We start from the raw sequence: 26,784 nt of genomic DNA, 5'->3' as shown, positions 1-26,784 counted from the left end.
ATATCCAATATTTATTTCGGCAAGAAGTTGTAACTTGTTCAGGATCTATCCGATCCTCTGGCTTAGCGTCCATCGTCCACCCATCGATGTCTCGCCCTGCATGCGAGGCACCAGGACGGCAGTATTCAAACCCAGGCGAGACAGCTCAAAGGTGAATTTGCAAATACCTCTCGGCCATTCTACTATCCTATGCTGATGTCAGATAGACATTTAATTTTGATTTAATTTATTTTATTGGTTTCTTCTTTGCCTTTTCTTATCCACCAGTTTAGTTGAGCAGGGTGCAGTCAATATGGCTGTGGTAAGGATATTGGATCTTTCACCAGACAAGCAATGCATACAAAATAGGGAGAACATGTATCCACAGGGGAACAATGAGGAAATTTTATCTTGTGATTTGTGATACTGGCAGAACTTTTGGGTGAAGCAAAATTCAAGGCCTTATCATTCATTTATTATTACTATTTGATGCAGAAATGAGGAATTGTAGACATCAATCACACCTCCATAATCCCCACTTGTAAAATTATGGATAAAAACCTATTGTTCCATTTTGTCATGATTTTTTGTTTAATTGTTATTTAGTTATTTATGGTGGAAGCCGCTGACAGGTTATTTAAAAATTAATTCCATACTGTACATTTGCAGGTATAAACTGCATATCTGAGCATATCTGCATATCTGTTATACCTGTTCTGTATCTGTTAGATCATATCTGCATATCTTTTCCGATCTTCATCCCAAAAATAATTCATGCCATGCATTTGCAATATGGTTTAAGCTAAGCAGGTATTTGTGCAGTCCATATGTGTCTCCAGCAACACCTATGGTATACCTGCAGAACATATAGAAATCACCCCCAAAATACACAACATATTGAAATATTACTGTGCATGGCTGGAATATATCAATGAGCATTCAGGAAGCAAAGGACAAACCTTAACAATTCAAAATGCTAAAAATATCTAAAAATAATTTCTCCTAATGGAAAATTCTCAAAGTTACCGATGTTTTGTGATTTCTACTCTTCCTTTGCCTATCCCTATATTCTGCTTGTCCTTCCCTTCCCAAATATCAGTGCGACTGCTTCTTGGCGCTCCACAATTCATCTCTTCCATGAGCCAAGACTTCTGAAACAATTTTTTTTATTCTGTTAGTACAGAAATGACAAACAAGACAAAAATCAAACGATATTAGACAAGGCCTTTACTTGTGTTTTTGTGTACTATGTCTAAGGCTTATCAAGAACAAACGTCATGGAAGATATGCAAGAAGAGGGCATCCATTCGGAAATGTGTGTGTAACGTTTAAATGAATTGGAAAGGTGTTCGTAAAAAATGGGACAAATTCAACATGCAAGATGAGAATTGAACCTGGGGATCATAAATGCTCACATGGGATCAACAAATATTCCCTGACAGTCGCATCTTCATTGCTCAGACATCCAGCTATCTCTTTCCTTGACTATGGTCATTGCATTCATTCTGCTGTACTGTCAAAAAACCCCAAAACAATCTTTAAAGATTTACAATAGAAAATGTAAACATGTTACAATGTCAACTGGAACGTCACTCGGTAGAGCGCATACCTCCGCCAGGCTGAACAGTTTACGTTTTGTATCCCACTGAGAGGTCGGATCTGGATCTGGATCTGAACCAAAATCGGATCGGCTTGTCCTTGTCACAGACCCATCTCATCCACCAAGTTTTGTCAAAATCCGTCCATAACTTTTTGGAATATGCTATACAGTGTGTATCCAAAAAAAGGTAATCCGAATTCAAGGGGTTAATATGCAAAGGTTATTTAGTTTGACAATTTACATGTGGTTTAGCAATTATGAGGATATCCTCAGCTTTACATTGATGCCTTTCATGCATCATTGCTGTCACACATGACCGAGTACATGTTCATTGAAAATGACAAGTTCAAATCGCAATTTTACAAGTTTGGCTAATTGGTGCAAGACAGTTTTAAATGGACGCATTACTTGTCGACTGCCAAGTTGATTATGTAAAATTGTTAAGCTGGTCTGGTAATCGTCGGTTGCGTCATCCTTTGTTTAAAATGGGTATTTAAGATGGGCCTACAGTGTATGGGTTTAGAGACAGTCTGAGTCATTGAAAAGATGGTTCAACTTACAACGGAACCTTTCCAACTTACAACGGACCTTCGTGGTTACAACCTTTCACCAAACTGGAAGTTTGCAGCGAACTTGTGATGTGTTCAGGGAACGTTTCCCAGAACGGGAGCCTCCAGCAGCCAAAACCATCTGGGCAAATGTTAGAAAATACCAAGAGCATGGCACTAGCCTCAACCGCAACAAGGAGAATTCTGGTACGAGGCACACTGGGCGATCGGAAATGAACATTGCAGCAGTAAGGCACCAAGTTTTGGAGCATCCTAGGGATACCAGCGCAAGACGAAATGGGACGGGATTGCCTTCAGCAACATTCAACCGAATCACAAGACTGGACCTCCACCAACATCCATATCGGATTCACATCCGGCATCAACTTACGCCAGGGGATTTTGCCAGGAGGCTGGTGCTTGCCGGATGGTTGATAGCACATTGCAAAGCAGATGTCAATTGCCTGCGGTATGTCGTTATCGGTGACGAAGCTGCTTTCACCATGGACGGCAAGGTCAGTACCCATAATGTTCTTGAATATGCACCGACAGGACAACCCCCGGAATTTAATTTTGACACCAACATGAACCGACAAAAGTGGACTGTTTGGTTGGGACTTTGTGGAAGTGGTCAGGTGATTGGACCATTTTTCTTTCAAAGGAATGTCAATGGTAACAGGTATCTGCAGATGATCAATGATGAAGTTTACCGCAGTTGGAGGAGAACTTTGAATGACAGGTTCGTGGTGTCTTCAGATATCTCTGGTGGGCCCAAGACGGCGCCCCAGCATATTGTCTTATCGCTGTCCGAGATCGATTGAGGGAACTCTTTGGAGACCGAGTCATCGCCCTTAACCATGCAGTGGAATGGCCGCCAAGATCACCTCACCTCACACCATGTGATTATTTCCTTTGGGGACATTTAAAGAACAAGGTGTTCGTAACTCCTCCCCGTGATCTTGACGAATTGCAGGGCCGTATTCGACATGAAGTGGATGATTTGCGCAATGACCCGGCTTTGGTGAGATGAGCAGTTCAGGGCATGCTCCGCCGCTGTGAGCTTTGTGTTGAAAGGGGAGGTGGACATGTTGAAGGTGTGGGTGCATAAAGGCCAATCATTCCTGAGAAAAGTTCACATCTGACGTTCATTTTGCACCAATTATCCTGACTTTCATCGATTAGCCAAACTTGTAAAAATGCGATTTGAACTTGTCATTTTCAATGAACATGTACTCGGTCATGTGTGACAGCAATGATACATGGAAGGTATCAATGGAAAGCTGAGGATCTCCTCTTAATTAGTAAACCACATTTAAATTGTCAAATAAATAACCTTTGCATATTAACCCCTTGAATTCGGATTACCTTTTTTTTGATACGCACTGTATGTCGTTTTTGGCCCTATCACTCAATGGTGAATCACTTCAAAAAAAAACTTTAGTATGTGGATTCAGAACGGAGAGAACCAGGAGCTGTGTCGATTTTATCAGTTCCGAGGACAGTAAAGACTGACCTGAGAAGATTTGATGTGACGAGATGGTGGTTCATGTCATGCTGTTTGACATGCGTTTGAGTTGCCTGGCTCTGGATCTTGGTGGGACTTGTGGGCCCCGTGCTGCTGGGTGGGAGGGCTCAGGCTTTGAAGGACCTCCTCCTGTAGGGCTCTGTCCATTGAGGATGTGAGAGGACGAGGTGAGAATGAGGATCCATGCCATACGCGGCGGCTTTAGAGTGCACGGTGGCTTTGGTGTGGCGGAGGGCCGTGCACGTGGCACCCAAAGTCACGTGGATTGTCTGGGTCGCAGCCTGACCTGCTGTTGGGTTTCTCTGACCTCATCATGCTGGGAGTGAAAACCTGGGATTTGGCGACTCCCTTTATGCCATGTTATGCCTGCAGGGAATTGAGCCCGTGAGTTACAGTACTGTGCCGAATACAACATCTTCGTGGGTGGCTTTGGTGGGGGGAGGAGGAGATGCCTGTGGCTTGATGGATTTGTGGTTTGGTGCTGTGACACACGCACACACACACACACACACACACACACACACACACACATACAAAACCCCGTGGGGTGATTGCAAAACCCCGTGCCCTGCTGCGCAGGGGACGGGCTAACTAGGCCTTTCTGTGTTCTTTGTAATCATATGAATGGAAAAAGATTCTCAGCTCCAGATAAAGCGTGTTTCTGGTTTTGCATCTACTAGTCTGGTTGCCCGGCGCTGCACGTGAAAAAAATATGTAGGGGTTTCGGCACATGTTGTGCATAATTGAAAAGGTATGGAGTTATTGCCCTCATGGTGGTGAGCTTTTCCATGCGGAGGTTTCAGAACGTGTTGGACATTCAAAAGCTATGGAATTATTGCTCTCATGGTGGTTACCTTTTGCTTGCGGGCCGTCCACCCCGTGCATGTCACTACCGCCAAGTTGGGTATACGTCTCGGAGTAAAGCTCGTTTCGGTCATCCGTCACCCATGGGGTATTAACCCCGGGGACGCGACAATATCATGTTATTATGAGTTTTGTTATTACTTTTGTTTAGACAACCAATCTTAATACAGCTATACACCTCAATACGCAACCCCCTTGGTGGGGAAAACCCCCTTGGGGAGGGGGACAAATGAAGTTGCTACAACCTCCATTGTATAAACCTTAGTCCTGTCAAGTTTGATTGAGATTGGATAAGTAACGACCGAATGTATTGCGGTCAGACAGACACCCAATAGCGTATTTTAGTCTTTCGTATGCAACACAGGATGGCGGGTAGCATCACTGGCTGAGGGCACGGCTGTGCCGCTGATTCAGTGTCCCCATTACTAGTACACTGATACTCATTTTGCCGACATCAGAAAGATGACAGGCTGAGTCAAACCCTAAGAACTCACGACCCTAAGATCCCAAGCTAGCCACCCTAACCGTAACCCTAACCAACACCAAGACCCGATTCAATATCATTGCAGACTTCTTATGGTGGGGGATAAAAGAGGAATGTCTAAAAACAACATGAATTGCATGAAATTGCTTCTGAAGGAAAAAAGGGGAGGGGAGTTGGTAGTGTAAGGGGGGGGGGGTGGGGGGCAATGGTAGTTGTAAGAGCGAGGGCTTTGCAGGAGATTTAATGATTTGCTTTCAATTGCGTTTATAACATTCCATCGTTACCCTTTGCCTTGTAGGAGCGGAAGCATCGAATGAATGTTTAATAAGAAATGGCTGCATCGCATCAATTCCCCCAAATCTTTTGCATTATTTACAAAAGTGTGTAAAATTTACGAAGTCAGAGAGCGGGAGAAAGGTGGCGCGATAAAGTTATTACCTCCGCCACCAAAGGTGGATGGAGGTTATGTTTTCATCCCTGTTTGTCTGTCCGTTTGTCTGTCTGTTTGTTTGTGAACAAAATATCTCAGAAAGTTGTGGACTGATTCGGACGAAATTTGGCAGAGATGTGGCGTATGCGACAACGACGAAATGATTAGATTTTGCTGAAGATCCGGATTCGGATCCGGCTACTAGAATTTTTAAGTGATTCTTCACCATTGAATGATATGGTCAGCTTGGTGGAGGTATGCTCTCTACTGAGTGCCGTGCTAGTTGAAAGTGTGAAGAAGAAAGTTGATTGATTACTTGTCCTGTACAGTCTGTGGGTGTTTGCTGATTATAACTGATATGTATATACACTCGAAATTCCTGCTCCCTTTGGGTGGGGGAAAACGTGAAGGGGCTTTGGGGGTCAAATAGTGGTGGAGGCTATAGGCAAATATATATTTTGCCCACAACCTTCATCAATCGTGATGTACAAAAGTTCGTTTACGTTATTTTAAAAAATCAGGGGTTTGCCCCCAAAATAGGTATTTACTTTCTTCTCCATTACATATTTCATGGGTCATCCATGCTTACCAGTGGTTCCTTGGTTCTACCAGGTGAGCCCAGTGGCATTGCCCTTATTTTATTTTTGATTATTTTCAGACACACACAAACACAATTGCCTTGTCTATACTATACAAGAGCCGTTTGTTTGTCTGTCTGTGCGTATGTCGACATTTTTCCGAGACATGGCCAAGCAGATCTTTGTCAAACTTTCAGAGGCTTATCAGTGTTTGTTGGGGATTGTTTTGGGCAAAAAATATGTTTTTGCATTTTTGAAAAGAAAAGTTGGATGTTTTTTGGATTTAAAAAAAAAAATTCTCTCTATAGTACCTAAGCCTTAGCTATGTGAAAGGTAATATTAAATGATCCCCAGCCCATTCCTTAGTAGGTGTGGGGAGATGTTTTAGGCCCACGCACCAAAAAAAAAAACCCAGAATTTTTTTGGGGGATTTCTTCAACTAGTGGGGTCACCCGTGGGAATCCCACGGGTATGGAGGTGTATCGTTGCGATCGGTGCAGCCGTTTTTATGGTAACCGGGACGATAACGTTAGGCGGGAGTCCAAACCTGAAAATTCTGGAGACCAAAGCTGAAATTGGAAAAACAATATAGCCTATTTTACTCCAGGGGGACCCAGGATTACCCACCCAAAATTTCGTTGCGATCGGTTCAGCCGTTTTTGCGGTACCTGGGAATGGGCGGATGGACAGACAGACAGACAGACAGACAGACGGACATTTGGTGAATTATAGTAAGATATGCCAACAGTATTTGAACAGCAATGTGTAATGCCAAGTATCCCTGCAAGTGAATATAGTAGGATGTTAATGTGTTAACGTTAAAATGATTTCTATCCCTCCCTCTGAACCCACCACCATCGCTATTGTCTTCAACATCCCCACAACAGCCGTCTCCCACCGAAGTACCCAATCTACAATGGAGTCAATAAATATAGAGGGTTTTCAGAGCTATCCCATAATGCTGTGCGTGTTGCCATGTTGGTTGTAGTCATTTCCCTGGCAAAGACAGCATCAACAGCTCTACAATCTAGCACGTTTATCACGTTATTCTGACTTACTGCAATGGAAGGTTACACTAATTATATGGCCTTCTTAGGTCTTGTTTAGCTTTTTTCGTTGTTTAGTTTGTCCAGTATGGTGCCCGTACACAGCATAATGGTTACTTAATCCCCTCGATATGGCTGTGTAGGTCATACTGTGTATATATGTATATATATATATAATATAATATATATATATATATATACATACATATATATATATATATATAGCTATATATGTGTGTGTGTAAATAAATATAAATAAATAAATAAATAAATATAAATAAATAAATACATATATAAATAATTTAGGGTGGGCTTCAAAAAAGCAAAATGCAGATGTTCTCCGGGACATGGTCTATTTTTGTTCCTTTTGGTGTCAAAGGAAACCACACCAAATTTGAATGGAATTAATATTTAGGGGTGCCACATCAGTGATGAATTTTCCCCCATGCAAAAATAGGAATTCCCATTTTTTGGGCTGTATATACATAAAATAAATACATAATTATATATATACATTCAATATAATATTAAAAATAAATATATAGTAAATATACATTAAATAATAAATATACATAAATACACATTATACATTATATATTGTTACAGACGTGGCTTAGATGTTAGTTTACCGAGCGGTTTTGGTATGACCACGTCTGCACAAGTTACCGATTATACTCGACGTTGACGAAGCCGCGCCACGCTGGCTCAATAAGAAAAAGAAGACACCCGGCTGGGTTATAAAATGACGACACCAGGGATACGGTTCTCAAGACCTCCGGAGGAGATTATATTCGTTACGGAAAAGGTTAGATTACAGGGGCTAGAGGTACAACATAGAAAGACAAGCACTTAGACACAATCTTATATTATTCCCCAACAGACGACAGGCAAACGGGACAACGGCTGACTCACACGGGGGTTGATGGAAAGGACAGGCGGGTAGCGATGGCTCCAGGTGCACCTGTGCTCAAAGGTTAGAATCGACCCGGTCCGGTCCAGAGATGCGGGAGGTTTCACAGCGCTCGGAGGGGACGTTCTTTCACAGGCGGGCCTTTCTCTCTCAGCGCTCGCAGGTCCTTCTTTCTCCAGCTCGGGGCGCATCTCACGTCACATCCGGCGCGTGGCCGCGTATATCCGGCGGGGAGTGACACGCCCTCGGCTCGCTAGCGCCGCCCCAGATGGAATCGGTCCGCCCTTCTGATTGGGTGCGGGGGGTTACCAGGCTCCGCCCTTGAGGAGGAGCTGACAGCCAGCCCCTCCGTGGTAACCCCGTGGAGCGCGTGGTCAATGGCGCTAATCGAGCCGGTGTGAGGACGCATCCTCCCCCGCTCCGCCGCCATCTCCTCTGTTGTTGTTGTAATTGTTGGGGAAGAAGATGGAAGGAGGTATGGGAAAGGTCCTAAACTCACTACTGATGCCATATAATCACATTCTGGTGCAACGAAGAGTCATAATTAATGGAAACGAGGCCTTAACTGACATAGACTAAGAATAACTAGGAAGATGTCCGAAAGTTGTCTACGTGTGGTGCGGTGGACCTGGGCACGACATTTAATGGGGGAATAAGGGGAAGGTCGGCTCTACTGATTGTTATTTACATGCAATGGGACTAGGGAATGGGGGATTGGGGAAAGTTGGGGAGTATTGGAGAAAATAGGGGAATATTTACAAGCGGATATGGAGGCCAAATTCCATATTCGCAACATTGCACCCTTCTCTACCCTCGGGGCGTCCCGACCCGATAAATTTTTACCTACTTTAGTGTGGCACGCAATGTAGTTCCCTCTACTATTAACTCTACCCTGAGTGCGACAGTTTTACAGATATTCACAAATGAGTAAATATGTCCCCCTGCGACGTTGCACCCTTCTCCTCTCAGAAACACACCCACAGGATAACCGAATCCGGAAAGAATTCGCAAACTAAACATACAGCCGGTAGGGAGCATTATTTACAAGACTACGCTGCTATTTACACTACGATCCAGGACCTGTTTTTAGAGGAACACATGCAGATGTTATGCATAGAGAGAGCGCGCTTGCCAGCATCGATACACCAACCCACGAGTGCTCTGTGGCCGACGGCCTTTAATAACGTGCAGAGCACCCTTCCCCAGCACCAAAAGCACCACCCCAGCACCAATCGGTGCAGTCACCATTGTTCAATGAATAAAAATAATTCAACAACCCCTAACCCTGCAGGTGTCTCTTGCTCTTCTTGTGGTGCACTTGGTGTTAATTAACAGTGGTTCACCTTTATGGCATAGGTGCCACGTTGACCCATAGGTCCATCCCCGGGTGGTGCTTGGCCGCAACGAACTGCGGTCCATTGTGGGTGGCCACAAACATTGCGGTCCATATGGTGTATCGATCCCGGCAGCAAACAGCGAAAGTGCAGGCCCACAACTGCGCAGCCAGCACCTCTCTCTCCTCTCTCTCTTCCCCAAAGCCAGATCCTCGGAGGTGGGAGACAAAAGAAGCAGACAAGTGAGTAAGGTGGTAAGGGCGCAAAAGTGCACGCAATGTAAGGTGATGCACACTGGGGGCACATGGGAACCAGGTGAGACAGGTACGTTCCTATCGTACGCCCCCCCCCCCCCCCACCAGGTAACCTACATGGCCCCTCCCTTACCCCTTACTGTATCCACAAAACACAACACTACCCATAAACATCTACTTTACACATCAACAAACATCCCTACTGTCTTCCCCGTTCCTCCCATAAACCAAATTCGTCTTCTCTCCCTCCTAACCAATCAAATTTGCCATTTTCAACTCTCATCAAAATTTGCCATCTCCAACTCAACATCATAATTTGCCATCACCAATTCATCATCAGTCCCTCCTAGGGAGGGAGAGATGGAATCACCCCAATGTCTCATCCACGTCGTGATGCGTCTCACAAATCCACACAGCGATTCATCTCCTGCAACAAAACAAAGAAAACACAGGTGTGGAGTCATCATCATCACCACAGGTAAGTGGCTGCGTATGGTGCGACAGGTTCTTCAATCCTAACTATTTCCTAAATGACTTTAACAACTTTACACTACCCGGGGTCTTTCTCCGGCCAAACCATTGGCCCTCTTACTCTATGGGTTCTAAAAACCAATTCCCATTGGCCAACCTGTGGTGCTTTTCAATTTGGGGTCTCACTCCCCCGATTCATCTCCCGGTGCCCTCGCACAATTTCTGGGCTGCGGCGTGTACCTCTCCCAGTGGGTCTACCCACCTGCACACCTCCACCACTGTAGTTGCCTCCGAGCTTACCTGCTCCTTACCCTAACCTAACTACCTGGGGAAGGCCCTCTGGCTCTCTCCCCACTCGGTGCCCTCTCTGGCACTGGGCTGCCCGATCCACACCCGGGATCCTCAGGCACCCACTCACAACTACCGGCTCCCAGAGCCCACCTGCGGCCTCACCTGGCCGACATCCTCACAGTGGTGGAGTGCCCAACCAACTACACACACTAACAGGCTACACGCCCAGCCATTTCCACAACACTAATGCACCCATCCACAACACCATTCTGCAACCGCACCACAAATGCCAATATCCAACCACAATTTACCTATACCCTCTACCTAACACTTACACTACCCGCCCCGGGTACTCGTGAAAGGGGTCCACTCTTCCCCCATCCACTCCTTCGCACCATGCACACCACTCCGTACCACTTACTCCAACTCTCTCCACACACCTGTACTTGCACACCTGTGCTCTCACACCTGGTGCCACCTGCACCCTTCTCTCCCCAAGCGCATTCGCGCTGATCCACACACTCACTACTCACACACTGCTCCACACACCTGTCCAGTTGCACACCTGTGCAATCACACCTGTTCCATCCTCACACACACGGCATCATCTCAGCTAACTACTCCCTTCTGAAACTTGCGCTTCCCAGTCGTCCCTTTAAACTATTGCGCTCCCACGTCATTATCATCCACTCTAATCTACCTGCGTCCCCACGACAGGTATCAGTCACTAACTAACCTTAACGTTACCTAATGTCATCTTCGCTAGATCCCTACACACCATATCCTAACCCACCCGGGCTAGTTTTCACTGCCATACACCCCATAAGCTATTGCTCCTTTGCCCCCCACATGGGAAGGATGGTGGATTTGCCATCCCACCACATCGGGGGTCTCTCACTACCAATTTTGCACATCAAATTTCAACAAATTAAAAATTTGCCAATCACTGCCCATCATCTGCCAATCACTACTGCCAATCCCTTGCCAATCATCAAATTTTGTTTTTCTCTAATTTTGGGTCCAAAACACTAACCTCATCACCCAGTCTACTCACTAATACCTCTCGGTGCGCCAATCCCTGTCCAAAGCCCGGCTTCGTAAAGCCAAGCAATGGATGCTGGTTGTTTTGTGCCAGCGGCTGGATGCGTCCGGCACTCGGTGCAGGGACGGGGGCTTACCCGTGCCGAGATCCCACGCACCACCTCGGCGTGGAACCATCCAATGTCCCGATCTCGACCTGCCGGCACGTCTCAACAAAACGTGGTCGCCATAACGACTCTTTCTATCGGGCCGCCCGCTCCGCCTAGTGGAGCACGGACGCGGCCGTTCAAAGCGAGGCCCAGCACGCACCGAGGGCCCGATTCGGCTATAAGTCGTTCTAAACTCTATCCCGTCTAACGTCGATGCTTCACCTGGACGCTTACACCCCGAAGCCCGTTCCTTGCTCACACCTCCAGCCGTTTCCATGCTCCTTGTACCGTTCCTTACACACCCAGGCACACCCATTCCACTCACAGCCTTGGTCACACACCTGACCACCGAACACTTTGGCACACATCCGTTGGTAGCACACCACACCAACACACCTCTTCGCACCCCCTCCTCTGTCACCTCCTCTGTGACAATCACAGGTGTGCCCTCATTCGCACACCCATCCACGTGCCTCACCACCAACTCCAGCGTGCATTCCCACTCACGCTCTACCATTCCAGGTGTACATCCTTCCATCCCAGGTGTACATCCTCGCTCACCTGTCACAACCAGCTCACTCTCCTTGTCACTCTCACTACTCTCACCTCCACTCGTGACAACGCACTCCCCCTTACTCTTGACAGCGCACTCCTTCCTCGTGCACCTGTCCGTCACACACCTTTCTCGCGCACACTCTCCCGTTACACCCTCTGTAACACTCACCACAGGTGGACACTCTTCCTTACTTCTGACAGCGCACTCTTTCCTCATGCACCTGTCCGTCACACACCTTTCTCGCGCACACTCTCCCGTCACACCCTCTGTAACACTCACCACACCACGCTTCCATGTGCTCCCTCGCACACGCGCTACGACCGACTCACTCTCGCCAGCACCCTCACTACTCCTTGGCGTGCACTTTTTCCTCACACACCCCAGAGTCGGACTTTCTCGCACACCTCCTTTTTCGCACACCAGACCTGTCGCACACTTCACCAGTGGCCTCTCACGAACACCCGGGTCTATCTCGACCCCCAAGCTCATTAAATCCCCTGGCGCATCATACGCACGACCATATTGGTCACCACTTACACCGGGTCCTCTTCCTCTTCGCTTCTCCTCCATCACCTGCGAATCCCTCATCCGGTTAATGAGCACATCATCACGATCCAAACACAGACTTTGGACCAATTCTTTTATCTCCTCTTTTATCTCTTTCTTATCCCCTCTCCGTCGCTTCTTAATTTCGCTCATCCCTTCTTCCACTTCTTCTAATTTCTGCTTCACCTCTTTTATTCCCCGGTACGTCTCCTCAAGCTCATCCTCCAAGGCTACCTTGACCGTTTCCAGGTGCGTCCTCACCTGCCGGTCCTTCGTCTCCATTACCTCTACCACCTCGTCCAACCTCGTTGTCAGTCCCTCACGTACCATCTGACATTCCCTCTTCGTCGCTATCAAGTCGTCTTTTAGTTCTTTCTGTGTCACTTTTAACCCTCCTAATACCGCAGTGTTCCTTTGAACCTGCTCCGTTAGTTCTTTTTGTCCCTCCGTCAGCTGTTCCACCTCCTGCGTCAGGACCTCTATGCCCCCCTGTAACTTTACAGTCCCCTTTCTCACCTCCTTCTCCATGTGCTCCTTACAGTGCCTCACCTCCTCGCGCACTCCTCCGACCTCCTCACTCACACCTCTTCTGATCTCTTCTCCCATCACTTGCATCTCCTGCCCAGATGCCACCCTCATCTGCTCCATTTCCTCCCTGTGAGCATCCAGTTTGGTTTCTACCCCCATTCTGACCCCCTCTATCTGCTGCTCCATTTGTTTAACTTCCCTTTCCGCTTGGTCCCTCGTGTCCCTCAATTTGCCTTCCATACTGTTTTCTAACCCCTCTAACCCATTTTTCACTCCCTCTATCTGATTCTCCTGGGCAGCCATTCTATTTTCTACCCCCATTAACCCATTTTTCACTTCTTTTATCCCGTTGTCTAACCCCTCAAAATTATTGTCTAACTTCCCAAATTTCTTGTCTAACTCCTCAAAATTATTGTCTAACCCCTCACTGGTACCCCTCATTTGGCCCTCTAATCGCCCACTATCAACCCTCATTTGGCCCTCCATCCTATCCATTTTTGCATTCAGTTGGGTCAAGAATAATCTGAGGTCAAACCCGGTTTGCCCAGCGTCCCCAGCCGCCACCGCAGGCTCGCCCTCCGCGGCGCCGCTATTTTGGGACCCTTCAACCACGTGAGCGAGCGCGCCATTTTGCGCGCCCGCTACTTCGTGCGTGACGGCGCTATTTTGCGAACCTGCCGCCCTCACTGCTTCGCTCTCCTCATGTCCCTCAATTTGGTCCTGGACCGACCCTGCTTCACTCTCCCCTACCGGACCCCAGCCGTCTTGATCCGCCATAGCGCGACTTTCAAAATTCGAGTTTCGTAACACCAATCCAAATTTTGCTGTTATAATTTCGTCGAGCGCAGTAACCGCGGGACCGCGCTCCGGATCGATTTGGTCGAACGCCGTACGCGCTCCGGCTCGATTTTCCCTCCCAAAATTTGGGCCTAACTAATTTAGTCCCGGGTCCGAATCTCACTCCTCGACACCAATTGTTACCGTACTAACACAATTGGTGTCCAAAATTTGGGCTAAATAAATTAAGTCCCAGGTTCGAATCCAACTCCTGACAACCAATTGTTACAGACGTGGCTTAGATGTTAGTTTACCGAGCGGTTTTGGTATGACCACGTCTGCACAAGTTACCGATTATACTCGACGTTGACGAAGCCGCGCCACGCTGGCTCAATAAGAAAAAGAAGACACCCGGCTGGGTTATAAAATGACGACACCAGGGATACGGTTCTCAAGACCTCCGGAGGAGATTATATTCGTTACGGAAAAGGTTAGATTACAGGGGCTAGAGGTACAACATAGAAAGACAAGCACTTAGACACAATCTTATATTATTCCCCAACAGACGACAGGCAAACGGGACAACGGCTGACTCACACGGGGGTTGATGGAAAGGACAGGCGGGTAGCGATGGCTCCAGGTGCACCTGTGCTCAAAGGTTAGAATCGACCCGGTCCGGTCCAGAGATGCGGGAGGTTTCACAGCGCTCGGAGGGGACGTTCTTTCACAGGCGGGCCTTTCTCTCTCAGCGCTCGCAGGTCCTTCTTTCTCCAGCTCGGGGCGCATCTCACGTCACATCCGGCGCGTGGCCGCGTATATCCGGCGGGGAGTGACACGCCCTCGGCTCGCTAGCGCCGCCCCAGATGGAATCGGTCCGCCCTTCTGATTGGGTGCGGGGGGTTACCAGGCTCCGCCCTTGAGGAGGAGCTGACAGCCAGCCCCTCCGTGGTAACCCCGTGGAGCGCGTGGTCAATGGCGCTAATCGAGCCGGTGTGAGGACGCATCCTCCCCCGCTCCGCCGCCATCTCCTCTGTTGTTGTTGTAATTGTTGGGGAAGAAGATGGAAGGAGGTATGGGAAAGGTCCTAAACTCACTACTGATGCCATATAATCACATTCTGGTGCAACGAAGAGTCATAATTAATGGAAACGAGGCCTTAACTGACATAGACTAAGAATAACTAGGAAGATGTCCGAAAGTTGTCTACGTGTGGTGCGGTGGACCTGGGCACGACATTTAATGGGGGAATAAGGGGAAGGTCGGCTCTACTGATTGTTATTTACATGCAATGGGACTAGGGAATGGGGGATTGGGGAAAGTTGGGGAGTATTGGAGAAAATAGGGGAATATTTACAAGCGGATATGGAGGCCAAATTCCATATTCGCAACAATATATACAATATATTATACATACAGTTTTGAGACTTCCTATGATCACTATCTGGGCAATTTTCATGCATGTTTTGTACAGGTTCCCGGGGTCAGGGGTACGCTTTTTTAGTGTGTAATATGTAGGCCTAACTTATTGACTGTGGCTCTTTTGTAGAGAGTGACCCTGTGGAGTAAGAATTAACAGGATTTTACCCACATTCTTGCTTATTTTGCAGATATGGCATGTGCTAGTACCAGTGTTTCATTGAAAACTCGGGCTCAGGATAATGTGTATCTCATTGGGTCCACTTCTGGAGATGCCATCAAAGGTGCCAAGCTCCCGACTGTGCATCAATCTCTTGTCCTGTTTTTCCATCACCTGAAGAAGGAGAATCGCACTGCCCGGGAGAGTGCAACCCTCACCATTGAAGAGGTTGTGAAGTTCTGGGAAAAAGCTCACCTACCTACAACGACGAAGCAGCACTGCATCCATCGTTTGGGGAGGCTATATGAAGAATGGAGGAGCCTCCAAAAAGGTGCAAAGCAGGGTGGTGCGACCCAAGAGAAAAAGGAAGTATCCTTCAAGGCCTCCTTGGAGAAGACGTTTGATCTTAGGCATGCAGATTCGGAGGCCATAATCACCAACCACGAGGACAGGAAGTTTCTTCACGATCAATTCTCAGAGAGGAAGGCTTCAATGGGATCTGTAGACACTGTGTTGGAAGCAAAAACGTTCTTGTGTGTTTGAAAGATCAGCAGCCACGAGATGATTATCGTGAACTCCTAGAACTGACTGTCATCTACATGGGAGGAATCCCACCTCGTGGAATCCGGATCATGGCTCCAGGAGCAATGCACAGAGCCAGATGGATGGCAAAAGCACTATATTCACTACAGGTGTTCATGTTTCGGTCAGAGTTCCACTTGACACTTCGAGAGGCGAGAGAACTCCGAGCCTTCAACATTTTTGTCTGCCTTGTGTATGTACAGGCTTGGTTTCGGGCTCCACAAGCTATTGAGGCTCCCCTGAATGACATTAACCTCTTCAAGAAGTTGGAAAAGTTTGAACAAATCAATCAGAAGATGGCTCAGGCAGCCTTGAAGGCACTTGGCCGCCACACGTGGTACATGAGCCCAGTACTAGTGGCATTTGCATTCTTTGACACCAGAATTGACAAAGAAAGCAAGATCAATATGATTGAAGCATTGAAAAATGACGGTGAAAACCCCTCTCCAAAGAGACCAGCTATCAAACGAGGAACCGCCCTGTCAATCGCTGGCCTCATAACAAAACACACCAAGCATTTCTTCAGCATCCTAGGGACCCCAACTGATTGGATGGATAAGGATCCTGGTTCATGGGAGTAAGAAACCAGCTTTCAGGAAGCAAAGAAAGCCGCCAGTGGCTTAGTCGTGGTGAACGACAGGGCAGAAAGGGGTGTCGCATTGATACAAGACTACAATAAGCTCCTTACAAAGGATGAAGAGCAAAAGCAAGCTCTGCTCCAAGTTGTTGCTGCTCACAGGAAGATGTACCCCGATGCCAAGAAGGCAACAGTGGTGAAACAGGCCCAGAAATAGGAGTTACATTTCTCATTATATTTGGGTTTTTTAATATTATGTGATATGGTGTCTCTTCATTTTATGAACTGAACATTTGGATTGTTATCATTGAATTTGAGTTTTCATAGCAATATAGTGCTATTTGTGCAGCTATTGTAACTTGTGTTTGCTAGAATACAAATAAACTGAGTGGAGGGTGGATTTTCATAAAACAAACTTCTGGTTTTGCTTTCGATCCATATATAGAAAAGTTTTGTAGACACCTTTAGTTTGAAGGCTGATGTGGCACCCCTAAATAAAATCAGATTGCTTTCATATTTGGTGTCTTTTCATTTTGGAACAAAAGTAACAACATAAAGCCATGTCCCAGTAAATATTTTAAAAAAATTATTTTGAGCACCACCCTAATAAATATATATACAGTGCATTCAGAAAGTATTCAGACCCCTTCACTTTTTTCACATTTTGTTATGTTGCAGCCTTATGCTGAAATCGTTTAAATTCATTGTTCCCCTCATCAATCTGCACTCAATACCCCATAATGACAAAGTGAAAACAGGATTTTAGAAAGTTTTGCAAATTTATTAAAAAGAAAAAACTGAAATATCAAATTGACATAAGTATTCATACCCTTTGCTATGACACTTGAAATTTAGCTCAGGTGCCTCCCATTTCTCTTGATCATCTTTGAGATGTTTCTACACCTTGATTGGAGTCCACCTGTGGTAAATTCAATTGATTGGACATGATTTGGAAAGGAACACACCTGTCTATATAAGGTCTCACAGCTGACAATGCATATCAGAGCAAAAACCAAGCCATGACGTCAAAGGAACTGCCTGCAGAGCTCAGAGACAGGATTGTGTCGAGGCACAGATCTGGGGAAGCCTACAAAAAAAATTCTGCTGCATTGAAGGTTCCCAAGAGCACAGTGGCCTCCATAATTCTTAAATGGAAGAAGTTTGGAACAACCAGGACTCTTCCTAGAGCTGGCCACCCGGCCAAATTGAGCAATCGGGGGAGAAGGGCCTTGGTAAGAGAGGTGACCAATAACCCGATGGTCACTCTGGCTGAGCTCCAGAGATCCTGTGTGGAGATGGGAGAAACTTCCAGAAGGACAACCATCACTGCAACACCCCACCGATCTGGGCTTTATGGCAGAGTGGCCAGACGGAAGCCTCTCCTCAGTGAAAGACACAGGAAAGCCCACAGAATCTTGTTTCTCACAGTCTGAGAGTCCTTTAGGTGCTTTTTTGCAAACTCCAAGCGGGCTTTCATGTGTCTTTCACTGAGGAGAGGCTTCTGTCTGGCCACTCTGCCATAAAGCCCAGATCGGTGGAGTGTTGCAGTGACGTTGTGTACGCCTGACGACCAAGAGAGCCCCCGCCTGCCTACCTCGTGCGCTCAAATGTTGAAGGACCTAACATCCACCGACGATTTGTCAAACATTTGCACACACAAACGTTCCTTGTACTTGGTGTGTTTGAGAAGCATTGTCCAGTGAGACAAATGTAAGATGCAAGAAGGAAGAATGTGGGAGGGTAACTTGAACGACCTGTCTGTCCAGAGGAATGATTGCTTATAACCTAGGGAGTTGCCAGCATGTACGGGGTTCTGACAGAGGTTGGTGAGCACGGGACAGATGGATGGATGAACAGATAGATAAATTGGGAATGATAAAACAACAAGGGGTTGGAATTATGAAGGAATAACCGAAATTATGAAGTGAGGAGTACAAATGTACAAATGGACCGAAGGACGAGAATATACCTATCGTGGGGTTGAAGGAAAGACCGATGGAGTGAAGGAGGGCTTGTCAAATTTCAGGTTTGGTGAAACGGATTATTGGTGGATTGAGGAGATTAAAAGCGGCAAATGGGGAGACATTACACCGGGAATACACAGACTAACCACACAATGCATTTCCACTCCAAACCCCTGAACAATGGGCAAAGGTCTACCTCCCACTTAGATTTAAAAAAAATACTCTCTGGTGACTCCTACGTGGACATGAATGCTCTCCTCCGGAGTACATTTCCAAATCCGTAACACAATACTGTACTGCATATGTAATATGTATACTGTATATGGCAGAAATTTCGCCATCTTTGGTGGTCACCGGTATTACAAATCATTTTTCCATCAAAATACAATGGAACCTTCAAAAGAGACAAAAATTACAAAGTGCTTTTCCAAGAATGTGCCGCAGCACTTTGACAACGAAAGGTGGACCGAGATGGGAACTCCGGCCCAGAAGGGTGGAATTGCGCGTTGATAATCATATTGAACTGGAACAAAAATGAAAGCAAGTAAGAATCGGAAACATAACCAAAGTTTCACAGGTGTTAGAGCAAGAATACAGCATGTGTGTGTGATGGTGATACAAAGTGACTGCACAGACTACAGTTCCTGATTAATTCTACCAACAATAATGAAATTCTGCATCTGGCAAATTAACCAGATGTTGGTTCTATAAATCCCATCCTCGTCGCCAGTTGTAGTGTCCATAGATTCAGTAAACAGCAACAGGAACGAGATTCAAGAGGTTTTCTTTATTCGTCATTCTCTCCCTTCTGCGCGTGCGCACCCTTCCTCCATTAACCCCCCATCACGTGGTTCCCCGAACCAATAGACACAGCAACTCAGCAGCATGCAAAGCAACGCCATTTAATCCATCATTGCTGCTGATGTAAAGCCTTTCCTGGTTTTAAACAGCCTGCTCTCTGACCATCAGTTTGGATTCTGTCCCAATCACTCCACTCGAGACATGCTGCTGCTCCTCTCTGAGCAACGATTGGATGCCCTGAATCTCAATGATGAGGTTATAGCTTCTGGTGTTAGTTTTCTGCGTCTTTCACAAAGGAAGGCCATTATGTTCCACAACCCAGGACAAATTCCACATTCCTGCCATAACTGACAGGAGCCATGTTCCAAGGAATGATTCATCTAATGATCCTTCTCTACAGGATTAAGCAATGATGTACAGGAATTAATTGCACAAAATAGGATAGCATGCCTTTGGTGGGTGGAGGTTATGTTTTCACCCCTGTCTGTCTGTTTGTTTGTCTGTCTGTGAACAGGATATCTCAAAAAATTGTGAACGGGTTAGGCCGAAATTTGGTGGAGAGATTGGGGACGTGACAAGGACGAAATGATTCGATTTTGGTGAAGATCCGGATCTGGATCAGATAATTTTTTAATTTTCAAGGTGATTCTTCACCATTGAGAGATGGGGCAAAAAACGATATATAGCACGATATTTCAAAAAGTTGTGGATGCATTGTGACAAAACTTGGTGGGTGAGTTGGTTAGGTGACATGAACAAGCCAAATAGATTTTGCTTCAGGTCCAGATCCAGATCTTTCAGTGGATACAAAACATGATAGACTGTTCAGTCTGGTGGAGGTATGTGCTCCACCCTGTATCGTTCTAGTTTTCCATAATATTTGAAGCAAAGGTGGTCATCTTAAATAAAATGTTCCTGAATTATCATTACTCGTATGATGTGGATACATGTCCTTTTTATCAACCAAGGGGGTGTCAGCATAGCTGGGGGCTTATATATTTGGGTACCATCAGTCCATATATGTTGGTCCATCTGGAGCCTCCACTTGAAAATGACTGGACACTTTTTTCATATTCGACACATGTATGCAATAACATCTGGGCTTGAGGCACATATAAATGATTTTGTGATCGGAGCCAAAAGTCAAGGGACGCACAATTTTATTTCCGAATTTTGGCAAAAAATAAAATAAAATACAAGAGAGAATAATACAGGATTGTACAATATATGCTTATGGTAACCATTATTTATTTATATATACTTTATTATCTCCACTACCAACACTCAATTTCAATTTTTTTTTTATATACGGCACTTCTACTTCAGTGATACCTGGTGTTGGCTTAGCGGTTAAAGTGCTGGCTTGGGATCTGAGTGATCCTGAGTTCAAATCCCAGTCGATCGCTGAATTAACGCCAGGGAGGTTGACTCAGCCCGATCCATCCTTCCGAGGTCGGCAAATTGAGTACCAGCTTGCTGGGATGAATGATCCCGGTGTGTACCCCGACTTAGAATAGGTACACCGTATACCTGCGCATCGTAAGAGGCGACTAAGGGTTGGCGTCAGGAAGGGCATCCGGCCACAAAAACATTGCCTCAAACAGGGAACCATGATTGTCATGGGGCCATTGGGTCATGGGGTCATGGCACAACAGACAGTCTAACCCCCACTCTAGCGGGGAAAAATGGCCTTAAAAACGATCATTTATTCATTCATTCACTTCTGCTTCAGTGACTGCTTCACATTCACTACAACAGCTCCATTTGACAGGCTGCTGCTTCCCTTTTGTCTTGCTACTTTCTATTTCTGAGTTGATATTTTAATTAGCAACTGCACATCTGCCATTTTCATCAATGGGAATGGCAGAGGCCATCTCTACAAGCTGATAGTAAGACTCAGAGGTAGCAGTGCGATCCCCTTCCCCCAAACCGTCTGGCCCTTTAATGTCGAGGCTTTTGTCTCTTCTTGTGGTCTTGAGTAAAGCACCAGCGTGCTCTTTGCGCAGTTGGAAGGCTTTGTTCAGCAATCTTTTAGCCGCTATATATGTTCTACAGACAGTTTTGACCACGACCCGAGGCAATGTCTTTAATGCAGTCTTGCACTGCCTCTTAGAAGCTTCCATTAGCTGAACTCTTGCCCCATTATCAGCCAACAGATGAAGCTGTGTTACCTTCACATGCAGTTCTTTTACAGCAGGTTTAGGCTCAACCAATACATACCTGCCTTCCCTGAAAGCTCGTATTTCCTTCCTGTGTTTTACACAGTCCTCTTTCTAACACTTTTTTTTTTTTTTTGTATACAAGATCGAGGCTCGTGTAAGAGCTAACATTAATGACAAAAAAAAAAACGGATACATAAGACGAAATAAAGGTAGCGGGAGACAAGATGGGGAGAGAGGAGGGAAGCACACAAGTACAACATTTGAGAGCAGGGACATTGGGAGATCTGTGGGAGGGAGAGGGCTTGGGGGGGGGGGAAGAGGCACGGGAAGGGGGGGGGGGGGTGGGAGACGTATAAAACACATGAACACTGCTAGGACCTCCAGGAAAGAAGTTGGAATTTCAAAAAGGTGGATGTGGGGTGAATTAACAGGGGTAGAAAAGATCAAGGCTTTGGATGGGGGAAGATAAGAGATGGTGGTGAACAGCTGTTTTAAAGACCTGGAGGGATGAAAAGGGGAATGAAAGAGTGAAGGTGAGCAGAGAGTCTTGATTTCGGCAGTTTAACCATAAGAGGGTTGCTGGCAGATATTGTGCGACCTGTAGGAATATTTGGGGGACAGAGCACAGACAGAGCTGGGGGAGCTAGGCCAGAGAGGAGGCTGCAGAAGACAGAAAGTCCACCAACCTGCCTGCGGTGAGTGAGTGAGAGGCCCTCGGAGTTAGCTTCATCACGGGAGATTCCAATAATTCTGAAAGCTTTGGTTTGTAAACTTCATTGAACCTAACCCAACCCTCACAGCTATTGCGATTGTAGTACAATTAATGCGAGCTCCTGCCTTTTTCCTCTCGGGGTTAATACGATAACTTGGATGAGAGGCGACCCAAGAAGGTGCCATTTTCTTTTAGAGTCAGCCCTACACTTGGTACGAGAGGCTCCGTTCCTCTTTTATTGGTTTTGAATATAATTATGTTTACTCCGGGCCATTTTCCTTAGTAAATTTCACATTTTGTTGAACCTTGTAATCCATGGCAGACTTTACGACAGAGATTCTTAGTCTGCACATACGTAAATGACATTCAACTGTTAGGGTGCTGGCTTGGGATTCTAGGGTCCCGTGTTCAAATCCCGGTCAGTTGTTGAATTAACATCAGGTGGAGTTGATTCAGCCTGTCATCCTTCTGAGGTCGGTGAAATGAGTACCAGCTTACTGGTATCAGTGGGGCACTGCATCAGCGGCACAGCGGCACTTCCAGAAAAATTGATGCAAACAACTACCACACACACACACACACACACACACACACACACACTACCAACACACAACATCAAATTATTTATTTGTACAGTATGCACTTTATCGCTGTTACCGACATAGCACAATTTATTTATTTATATACCTTTTGCCATTCTACTATCTATATTCCACTTGAAATTATTTAATTATATGCACTATGTCATCTCCACCACCAATAAATAACTTTTATTTATTTATTTATATCCACTTTACCATCACCGCTACCGACATACCACCTTTATTTATTTATTTATATACACTTTACCACCTCCACTACCGGAATGTACGTATTTATCTATTTAGTTATTTAAATATAAATCTACACATCCCACTTTTAAGGTGTGGTTGGAGGCTGTGTCATTGATGAGGCATTTTTTTTTTATTACCATGTGACTTGTTTCTTGTACTCTTAGAAAATATGGCACAACAATTTAAGAATAAATTAATTATGGTTATCCTAATATAATTCACAGATCGGTGTTTGTCTGTCACGTTATTCCTACAGTTCTAGCCCGATTACATCCAGACTTGCTACATGGGATCAGCATGACCCCAATTAGTGTGTCGGGGTGTTTTTATCTTTGCCGGTGGTTTTGGGGGGATTGGAGGGGGGGGGGGGGCGGCGCAAATTCCCTATGTAAATGTGTATTGCGTAGCGCCACCTCTGGGTGGGAAAGGGTATTACACGTCCCCACCATTTACAGAACAGTATTCCTGTTCCCACATTTTCCAGTGCAATGAGGTGGTTTAAATTGTAGGGCAAGGCAGTACACATGTTTTTGCTTTGTGCACGTAACTCGTGTTTTTTTTTTTCGGGAGCGATTGAGGGAGCTGTCAGTGGCCTATACACTGCCCAAATAAAGGTACAGAAGAAGGTGTTGCATGCTTAGAACAATATTGCTCATAGGACAGGTACCGGTACTCTGCTACTAAGAGCAAATAAGGTAAAGCAGGTTCATGTGTTTTGGATACTCGAGTGATATGGTGTTACACCGCATTTCATTGCAGTATACGATGCCACTCGGACTACTTTTCAACAAGCCTGATGGCCCATAAACGAGAGGTGATTCTGGCATGATGTAGCGAAACAACGGAGGAGCGATTGAAGCATGAAATGCAGCAATTCAATAATGATCATATATTCAACAATACCTGAACCTTTCGTGCCCTCTCTACTGTATCCCAAAACGTGCCCACAACAGGTTACGAGTGCCCGGGTTCAATGGAATGAACACCTTGACGTTTCACCACCTCCACAGACCTTTGAATGAAAGCTCTGCGCAGAATCCATCATTTGTTTTCCAGGCATCACCGTATTGGGCCAAACTTTAGAAGATTTAGTGCTGGTAAGACTGTTAGAGGAATTCGAGATTTTGCTATACTAGTACACCCGCTCATTCCGGGAGCGGCAGGGAGTCATGTTATTATCATTATTATTATTATTTACAATTATTATTATTATTACTTATGTTAGATCAGGTCAATGAAAAGATCAGACTGTGCCTCACCTTTCAAAATTCCGATAATAAAATCTACTTCTGTAAGAATGTCGGGGGAAGGGTAGAGGGTGGGGGAGGAAATATTGCAGGAGGTGTTTTGTTTTGTTGTTTTGTAATATCATTAATATTATGCTATTTTATCAGAGGTGTTGTTGTTACTTTTATAATGAGAAGTGGCCTTGGAAATACGCCTTAGAAGAACGTACTCCACTTTAGCGGCAGGAAGGGTCGTCTTATTAACTCTTGTGGGGTATATAGACTATTGTAGATGTTCGATCAGGTGTGTTCGTAGATGTGATGATCATAGACTGATGTCCAGATTCCTCCAAATTTATTTCAGTTCAGTGTTAAACAGCATTAGCGACTGTTTAAAAAGGTAATCATACATGTTTGTGATTCATAATATTTTTAGCCGGCGAAGCTGGTGTTGTGAATGAACGCGTACGCATTATGTTGAAAAGCCAGATTTTTCTGAATCCTTTGAGAATTTCGAAGCTTTGATGCACCAAATCGTTCCATGGAGGCCACCATCTTGCAGATGCGGAAGTATGCATAAAAAATTGCGAAAAAGTTCAATAGGAGTTTGTTTCACCCGTCTTTTTTTGATTCACAATCTTATGCACCTCTAATTTGTAATTAAAATACTTTAAGACCAACCTCGTTCCCCGGGCCCGCATGGGCCCTGGTTATCTTCAACGAAAATCATCACCAAACACCGGAACCAATGAGATTCGAGCATTTGAAAAAATATTTCAAAAACCAAATCGCTCCATGGAGGCCGCCATCTTGCGGATGCGGAAGTATACATAAAAAATTGCAAAAAGGTTCAATAGGAGTTTGTTTCACCCGTCTTTTTTTGATTCACAATCTTATGCACCTCTAATTTGTAATTAAAATACTTTAAGACCAAGCTCGTTCCCCGGGCCCGCATGGGCCCTGGTTATCTTCAACGAAAATCGTCACCAAACGCCGGAACCAATGAGATGCGAGAATTTGAAAAAGTATTTCAAAAAAGCTTATTACCGCGTTTCGGAGGCTGAAACGGCGTGAAATATTCTAAAATTGACGAAGAATTCTTTTTTAGATAGTTTTAGGGGATAGTTTTTCATGGCCGGAAATATCCGAAATTGAGATGGAATTCACCGAATTAATGAAGAAGGAAATTTTATAAATCTTAATCTCATCCAGAATGCAAATGGTGTCATTTTGAACTCGGTACGGTACCTACTTCACCTACCTACTACCAACTACCTAACCTACTGATGCCATAGTGATGGGTAAAATAGTAGCACGAGGCTTTGGCTTCGCCGGCTCATTGCGGCTTTGCAGTAGGGTACTAGTACTTCTGGTGGAGGACATTGATCCCACTAAAACATCATGTTAAGCTATTTATACATGTTAACATGGCGTTTGGTCAAGGAGAAAACACCCCTTGGGCAGGTGGGATTTTATTCGTATCAATATTGTTTTTTTAATAGCAATAAAATTATGCTGTTATCATTAGTTTTGTTATTAGAAGCATGCTTGTAAAAACGCCACGATAAAGCTATTGTTGCGGAGATGAGGACTGTATTTTTTTGATTGTGTGCTGTATTATTATTATTATTGTTTATTCTGCGCCCCCCTACCTCCGGAGCTGTGTAAAGGTGAAAGGGCATCCCATAATTAGTCCACAAGCATACACATCAGCCAAATAATAGAATACCCCTGTTTGATAGTTATCTCTTATTCTGTGTTTTAGAGTAAGGCTCTGTCTCCCATTAATTGAAGTACTCCATTGCACCAGTGAAAGAGAATAGATCCCCTTTCCTTCCCATCCCCAAAATCTCCATTTCCTTTTACATCCCCTTCCGTCATTGCCGGGCCTCGATTGCCAATTACCTCCCCTCCAATAACCGCCATTGACCACGAGGCAGGGTCGGAGAAGAAAGGCGTGTCTCCACCTCGTCATAGAGGGGAAGAGGGGCGTGCCCGCCCGTCGTCATCAAGGGCGGAGCGAGAGGGTCGCGTGACCAACCAGGGCCGAGGTGAGCACACCGATGGGCGTGTCAGGAAGGCCGGCGGCTTGATCGCTAGAGGCGCTATAAAAGGCGCGCACGCAAGAAGCAAGAGAGTCGGTGCAGAGAGAGAGTCGTGAAGAGTCAGTCAGTGGAGTTGGTGGTCAGTTGGTTGCGTTGGTTGCGGTGAGGAGTCGGTGGTAAAGATTGAGTGGACCAAGAACGAGTTGAGGGTTTGGACCAGACGAGTCGGACAAGGCCTGGCAAAGCACGCGACGTCCACAGCAGCCACAACAGCAGCTTGGGGGCCTGAACGGCGGTTTGGAGCAGGGCCATGAAGGAACGGCGGCTGCTAAACGCGCCGGTTGTGCTGCAGGACCCCCTTGGACCTTCCTCTCCCTCCAGCCATCCACCTCCTG

At 45.7% G+C, this 26,784-nt stretch overlaps 1 protein-coding gene across 2 annotated transcripts in view; it reads left to right on the top strand.

Moving 5' to 3' along the window:
- LOC137439469 (phospholipid-transporting ATPase IA-like) overlaps positions 1-26,784 on the top strand; it is a 238,304-nt gene that overhangs the window by 11,315 nt on the left and 200,205 nt on the right. Inside the window, exon 2 of one of the 2 annotated variants that reach the window (XM_078768165.1) lies at positions 24,072-24,215. The exons of the other annotated variant lie outside the window; for it this stretch is intronic. Within the exon in view, the coding sequence (XP_078624291.1) occupies positions 24,137-24,215 (79 nt within the window). The 5' untranslated portion in view covers positions 24,072-24,136. The remainder of the gene's footprint in view (positions 1-24,071; positions 24,216-26,784) is intronic. 2 annotated transcript variants of the gene reach the window in all.

Source organism: Myxine glutinosa, chromosome 14 (genome assembly GCF_964187855.1).
Source record: "Myxine glutinosa chromosome 14, kmMyxGlut1.1, whole genome shotgun sequence".
NCBI classification, from domain to species: Eukaryota; Metazoa; Chordata; class Myxini; order Myxiniformes; family Myxinidae; genus Myxine; species Myxine glutinosa.
Note: the sequence above shows the minus strand (reverse complement) of the source record. Positions and strands in the feature narration are given on the sequence as shown.